The sequence below is a fragment of the Lichenostomus cassidix genome, chromosome 13, assembly GCF_008360975.1.
Source record: "Lichenostomus cassidix isolate B80296 chromosome 13, HeHo_3.0, whole genome shotgun sequence".
Classification (NCBI taxonomy): Eukaryota; Metazoa; Chordata; class Aves; order Passeriformes; family Meliphagidae; genus Lichenostomus; species Lichenostomus cassidix.
The window spans coordinates 5517707-5524992 of NC_139494.1; the positions used below are offsets into that span (position 1 = coordinate 5517707).

The window sequence follows — 7286 nt, forward strand, 5'->3', positions numbered from 1 at the left end:
TGCCAAAACGCAAAAAGAGTTTGGCAGGGATTCAAACTATTTCAAAGCAGTTCTTCACGCTACCTTAACGGGCGTCCCTCTAATCCCTTCTGATATTAAATTGGTTATGTCCTGCCTTCTTTCTCCCGTGGAATACCAGGAATGGGAGGAAGAATGGAAAAAGCAAATTAGGGGATTAGAGCAACTGCTACCTGGGTACGGCACACCGAACGGCCCATCCTTCGATTTATTGTTGGGCGAGGGGGAATATTTCAAACCCCAAAAGCAAGCGAGCGAGATCCCAATGGATGTCCTCGTGTCCTTGGCCAGTGCTGCTGAAAGGGTCCTTCTTGGTATCCCTCCAGGGGATGCCCCCACTGTCCCTTATTTAGAGATTTTCCAGGGCCCGGATGAGGCGTTCTCAACCTTCGTTGATCGATTGAAACAAGCCATCGACCATCAAGTACCTAATCATGCAATCCAGGACCAGCTGTTGGTAGATGGGGCAATCACCCGCGCGAACACCATATGTAAAGAAATTATTTTATCCCTCCCCCACGATCCAAGGCCGACCATCGCCCAAATGGTCAGCGCTTGCCGGCGGCTGGCCGCCGTGAAAGCACTTAATGTTAACACCTCTCAAGCACTGGCCCTCCGCAGCCCATACGCGACCTGCAACCGCTGCGGCAAGAGGGGGCACTACGCCGCGGACTGCCCCACGCCGGCGGAGGAAATCCCTAAATTCTCCCGCTCTCCTGCCCCTGCCCGCGCCCAGGTCCCTAACCCCTCTTCCCTTCGTGACCCTACCTCCCTCCAGTTTCCTTCCCCTGCTGGCCAGGGAAACTGAACGAGCGGCGCGTGACGCCGGCCGTCACGCGTCGCATGACCGAGGCCGGCCTTGACCCCAAGGATGACCCTTACACCAATATCCATCCTGCCCGGGTCAAGGATGACATCACATTTCACGCACACGGATTTTCCATTTTGCACTTGACATGTCAATTGCCTGACAAAACAATTCTTGTTCTTCCAGACGCGGACAGTGGACCCGAGGGATTTACCATCCTCCCTTCCCTGACCAGAGTGGACCAAGATGGGGTCTTTCCAGTCCAGGTTTCCATCGCCGACCCCCCTCTTAGTCTCTCCAAGGAACAGGACGTGGCAAGGGTCAAAGTCGTGCCGCACACAGCTTCTTGCACGGACAACCCGCTCGTCGCCTGGTCGTGGTCGGTAGGACACAATAGGCCGATGCTCACTTGCGGCCTTTCCCAGAAAGGGGGAGCTAGCGTCTCTCTTTCTGGCATGTTAGACACCGGGGCAGACGTCACGGTCATCTCCGCAGCGAGTTGGCCGAAGGCGTGGGCCAAGGAGCCTGTGTCGCATGCGCTAAAAGGTGTGGGAGGATACACTCCCGCGGAGCAGAGCTCTCAGCTCATTTCCATCGAAGGGCCTGAGGGGCGCATTGCCACCGTGCGTCCCTACATCATTAATGCAGGGATCAATCTGTGGGGGAGAGACACCATGTCCCAATGGGGGACCCGAGTCGAATTGGCTCCGGCTCGGGATTTTTCCTAGGGGTCACTGGGGAGCGCCCGACCCAGCCCTTGAATTGGCTGACCGACAAACCGGTCTGGGTCGAACAGTGGCCCCTTCCCATCGACAAATTAAGAGCGCTCGAACAGCTTGTGGAGGAGCAACTGGAGAAGGGGCACATCGTGCCCTCAACCAGTCCATGGAACTCGCCCGTCTTCGTTATCAAGAAGGCGGGAGGGACCAAATGGAGGCTCCTCCATGACCTGCGCAAAATTAACGAGGTCATTGAGGACATGGGACCTCTCCAACCCGGATTGCCCTCCCCTTCCATGCTCCCGCGGGACTGGAAGATAGCAGTGGTGGACATCAAAGACTGCTTCTTCCAGATCCCCCTGCACCCGGCGGATGCGCCCAGGTTTGCCTTTTCAGTGCCTTCTGTCAACAGGCACCGCCCGATGCGTCGCTACCACTGGACGGTGCTCCCACAAGGGATGAAAAACTCCCCCACCATCTGCCAGTGGTATGTCGATGGCATTCTGTCACCGGTGAGAGAGGTCGCAACAGAGTCAATCATCGTCCACTACATGGACGATGTATTGGTCTGTTCTCCTACCGAGTCCATCTTGAAAGCAACACTTTCTAGGGTCGTGGGGGCTCTAGAGAGTGAGGGCTTTGAGATTCAGCCCGAAAAAGTTCAGGTGACAGCGCCGTGGAAGTACCTGGGCGCAAAGATTGATGAGCGGACAATTAGACCATGTCCCATTAAAATTATCGATAATCCTTCCAACCTGCAGGAACTCCACCAACTGTGTGGTGCTATAAATTGGATTCGGCCTCTCATCGGAATCTCAACAAACGACTTGATCCCGCTGTTTTCACTCCTCTGCAGAGACCGCGACCTGAACAGCCCAAGGACTCTCACTCCGGAAGCGTGGGAAGCCATCACAAAGGTACAGAACCGCCTTAAAACGTGTCACGTTCACCGATGTGACCCTAAATTGTCCTTTAATTTGGCCATTCTCGGAAAAATGCCACACCTGTTTGGGCTCATCTTCCAATGGGATGAGGCTGATAAGGAGGACCGTCTCCTTATCATCGAGTGGGTCTTTTTGCCCACATCATCCCCCAGAGTGATGGTAACACCACAGGACAAGGCGGCGCAGCTTGTTAGACGAGCGAGGTCCCGCCTATCCGTCCTAGCAGGGTGTGAGTTTAAGTACATCCGTGTCCCATTTGACTCTAAATCTTTCGAATTCACATTGGCGAAAAGTGAGGAGATGCAGATAGCTCTAGAGTCATTCACCGGCCAGGTAGTCACCTGGTATCCAAGACACAAAATTTTCTCAATCTCACAATTCCAAATTGTCTTAAAGCGGGTCCAGAGCATGAAACCCCTCGATGCCGTGACCTTTTTCACAGACGGCTCAGGCACATCAGGAAAATCGGCAATCGCCTGGTGGAACCCCTCGACTCAAAGTTGGGAGAGTGATGTCGAGATTGTTTCGGGGTCCGCTCAGGTGGCCGAGCTTGCAGCCGCTGTCAGGGTATTCGAGCGCTTTCCTGGCCCCTTCAATCTGGTAACTGATTCGGCCTACGTTGCGGGGATTGTCTCTAGGGCTGAGGACAGTTGGCTGTCCGGCTCCTCAAACCCAAAAATTAATAGCTTGGTCAAGCGGCTTCAGAAAGCCATTTCCCAGCGTGACCAACCCTTTTATGTCATGCATGTACGCTCACACACTGACCTTCCGGGTCCCATCACGGAAGGGAATAGGATGGCAGACGCGCTCGCTGCGCCCGTGCATGCTGCCAACGTGCCTGATCGATTCCAGCAGGCATCGTTGAGCCATGCACTTTTTCACCAGAATGTCCCGGCCTTGAGGCGCATGTTTGAATTGACTGTGGACCAAGCCAAGGCCATTGTGGCGGCCTGTCCCCACTGTCAACCCCTCGGCATCACATCTATGGGATCCGGAATCAATCCCAGAGGGCTTAACAGTGGAGAGCTCTGGCAGGCAGATGTGACCCATGTCCCGGAATTCGGACGCCAAAAATATGTACATGTGAGCGTTGATACCTTTTCTGGCGCGATCTTTGTCACCGCTTTCTCGGGTGAGAAAGCGAAGAATGCGATTTCGCACTTCCTGCAGGCCTTCGCTGTCCTGGGTATTCCTCGGGAGATTAAGACGGACAATGGCCCGTGTTATGTCTCCGGACCTCTGAGGAAATTTTTCCTCCAGTGGGGCATTTCCCATACCACCGGGATCCCCCACTCAGCCACGGGTCAGGCCCTGGTGGAAAGGGCTCATCGGTCCCTCAAGAGAGTGCTTCTTCAACAGAAGGGGGGACCAGAAACAGAGTCTCCCGCAAATCGGCTGGCGAGAGCTCTTTTTACCCTAAATTTTCTGAACTGCTCCGACAAGGAGCCAGACCCCCCGGTGGTTCGCCATTTTGCGAACAGCAAGCGAGCCAAGTTGAAGGAGCGCCCCCTTGTCCTGGTCAAGGAACCGGACTCCCTCAAAATCGTTGGCCCCTTCCCCCTGGTCATCTGGGGATGTGGCTATTGCTGCGTCTCCACCCCCGAAGGGCCGCGATGGGTCCCAGGTAAATTTGTGAAGCCCTTTCTCAGATCAGGTCCGTTTTCACCTCGACCACCAAAGAAAGAAGTCACCGAGGCGCAATGGCGCCGGAAGAGGAAGGCCGCCACACCACCGCCACCATCACCCAGGAAGCTTCGTCCGCGTCAGCACAAGCGTTCCACCTCGCTTGTGAACATCGTGTGCAGTGACCCTGTGCCAGCCTCCCACCTCCCTTCCCCCTCTTCCCTATGGCCTTTCCTATTCCCCTTCACTCCCTCCCCAAAAACCTTTTGCTTGAGCTAATGTGTTTGTGTTTGCTTCCCACCTGGCAGCCCCGAGATGCACGCCCCATTCATCACCGCGTTGCTCCTGCTCACCATCGCCAGTCCCGTGACCACGTGGGTCGTGAGGCAGCCGTCCGCGAATGTGTGGGTAACCCTGGCCAAAGCAATGAAAAATGACAACCTTTGTTTGTCGACTGATGCGGTCCGAGATCCGCTCTCGTCCGCCTTGGTTGGAGCCCCGGTCCAGGTAGATGCCTTCCCGCCGTCCCTCGTCTCCTTATGGAGATCAACTTTTGATTTGAAAGGAAATTTTTACGAGTTTTACAAGGACCGCCAACTGTTCAAGCTCCCTCTTCCCATTCGTAACCCACTCCTCATGTGGCAGAAGTGGGCTATGAATCAGCCGAAGATGGACAAAGAACCCCACGAATTTCAATTGATTGGCTCTCTAAAAGCGAATGCATGCATTCAATTCGACTACCAAACACCCTATCCTTCGGACAAAAAACTATACCAGGGGCTGAGACAAGGCAATCCGAATTATCAAGCAGCTAATTGGTGTATCCATATTGCCCATGTGAAAGCGCCTTCGTCTCCTGATTGGCATTATGCTCACCCGATTCGGCTTCCTGAGGGACTTTTCCTTATTTGCGGGGAGCGCGCTTGGGCAGGCGTTCCCTCTCACCTTGTGGGAGGCCCATGTACCTTTGGCCATCTGACCCTGTCGACACCTAACATGACCCACCTTCCAGCGGGGGTCAACTATTCGATCCCAAATCGTTATATCGATCAAGATTGCAGCACCGAAATTTATCATTGGTCTAAAGGCAAAAGAATTGCAGTCTCTGCCTTCCTGCCTTGGGTTGCTGCGGCCAAGGCCTTAGGAGAGGTTGGCAACCTAGAGTGTTGGGTGTCGAAACAGGCGCGGCTTACTTCAGAGGCCATTGCGGACCTCCTGAAAGATGAGCAGCTGACCAGGCAGGCCACTTTACAGAACAGAGCGGCCATTGATTTTCTTCTCCTTGCACATGGCCACGGTTGCCAACAATTCGAAGGTATGTGCTGCTTCAACATATCCTCCCGAAGTCGCTCCATTCACCAGAGGCTCCAGGACATGAACTCTCTCATCAATAACATCACCTTCGAGTCGAGCCTCTGGTTTGAGAATACGGTCGACGGAGTCAAGCGAATCATCAACAGTACCATCTCGACCGTGGGAGGATGGGCCCACAAGGTCCTCAAGGGACTCGGACTGCCAGAGTGGGGAGCCACCCTGCTTAAAGACTGCTTGATTGTTTTAGTTGCCCTTGTGTTAATTATTGTCTCGTTTGCGCTTATTCGGCGATATTTAGTTAATTATCTCCGTTCTTTATTTAAAAAGAAAGGGGGAGGTGTAGTAGTACAGCAGCCCGAGGCTGCTGATCCCGAGTCCCAAAACATAGAGCTCCATCCCGTACAAGCGGATGCCTCTCCTGATAACATCTCATGGGACTCGGAGGAGGCCGGGCTATAGGCTGTGCTCTCCCTCCCTCCAAAAATTTGTGTTAAGTTTATTGGTCCTAAGTTTGCTGTCCCCTCCCCTGCTCCTCCCCTGTTGCCGCCTACCCCCAGAATGTTCTGTTGCTGCCCCGCTCCCATTGGTTCTATGTACTCCCCGCCCAGTTATACCTGATTTGCCCCCTATGATGTATTCCCTTCCCTGGTTGGTCCCGCCCCTGATCTCCACCCCGGGAAACCCCATGGCCCCCCCTTAAAAGGTCGTGTCCTGCCTGTGCTCGGGGCTGCTCAGCTCAGCAACCCAGTTGCTAGGGAACCCCCTCTCGTGCTTCGCACCGGGACTCCCTGCTGAGTTGCCTCGAGGGCTCGAGTGACGCACCTCCCCCGCCTGCCTTCTCATCAATAAACTGGTGCCTTACTCGCCTTCACCTGACTGGAACTGCTTTTACTCCGAGGGCATCCGGCCCAATTCGTCTTGCTCGCGCGGCTGGCACTGGCCATTGCGCCGGGGTCTCCTCTCCCGATTGGGCGACCCTGAGGCAAATCCCCACTGCTGCCCGGCTGCGGCTCGAAGGATCCGGACCGCTTGCCCGGAGAACCTGCGAGGTCCCTCCTTGACCGTGCAGGAGCTCCGAAAAGCCCGTAAGGGCCCGGCGCACGAAGCGGCCATTTATAAACATTATTAGCCAGCTCCTGTTCTAAGCCACTTCAAAATTATCGCTGGCTGAAGAAAGGGATAATTTAAAGCAAAACTGTTAGCTGTGTTTTTCTCTTCAGAATAACTTGGGAGTAATACACAGACTGCCTTTCCTACCCCAGCTGCCTGAGGTGCTTTCAATATCCAGCTCAGTCAGTATTTTCCCTGCAGGGAGCAGAACTCCAGCTAATTCAGGTTGCCTGCAGCCATCACCTCTGTTCATAGTGCAGTGCAAAGTGCTTTTAGGAAAGATGTGTTTGTCCAACTGCAGTCAAATGACACTGTCTGTCCTAAGGATGGGAGAGATGTGCAAACCAGTCAGTGTCCCTGGATCTTTTCATACATGTCATATTTTCTCAAATACACAACTAAATCTGTTTTCCCCCAAGATTTTCTTCTGGACTTAGTTCCCAGCAGTATTCCAGCATTAAAAACAACCAAAGTGAACCACATTGCACCTTCACAGAGCAGAGGTGAGACAGCACTGTCCTTCCCCATTTCCCCCTGCATGCCATCACGGTCACAGTGAGACCCAGAAGGAGCAGCACAGGTTCACTTGCAAGAAAGAAATCTGGTCTCAAAGTTGTTACAGCTGACAATATGCATGGGCACTGTTCAACAACGAGATTAAACAGAACTTTTTTTTGAGCCAGTGCTCAACCTAAAGTTCTGGAAACAGCCTTAGTATTCCAGTGTTGCATAGTCAATATATAAGCTTAA

At 53.7% G+C, this 7286-nt stretch overlaps 1 protein-coding gene across 1 annotated transcript; it reads left to right on the plus strand.

Annotated features, from left to right (window-relative positions):
• The first annotated feature begins 4427 nt into the window (after window positions 1-4427).
• Window positions 4428-5885, plus strand: LOC146431127 (uncharacterized). The gene is made up of 2 exons (XM_085074165.1): window positions 4428-5543; window positions 5607-5885. The coding sequence occupies exons 1-2, from the start codon at window positions 4428-4430 to the stop codon at window positions 5883-5885; spliced, it is 1395 nt and encodes a 464-aa protein (XP_084930291.1).
• The last annotated feature ends 1401 nt before the right edge of the window (window positions 5886-7286 follow it).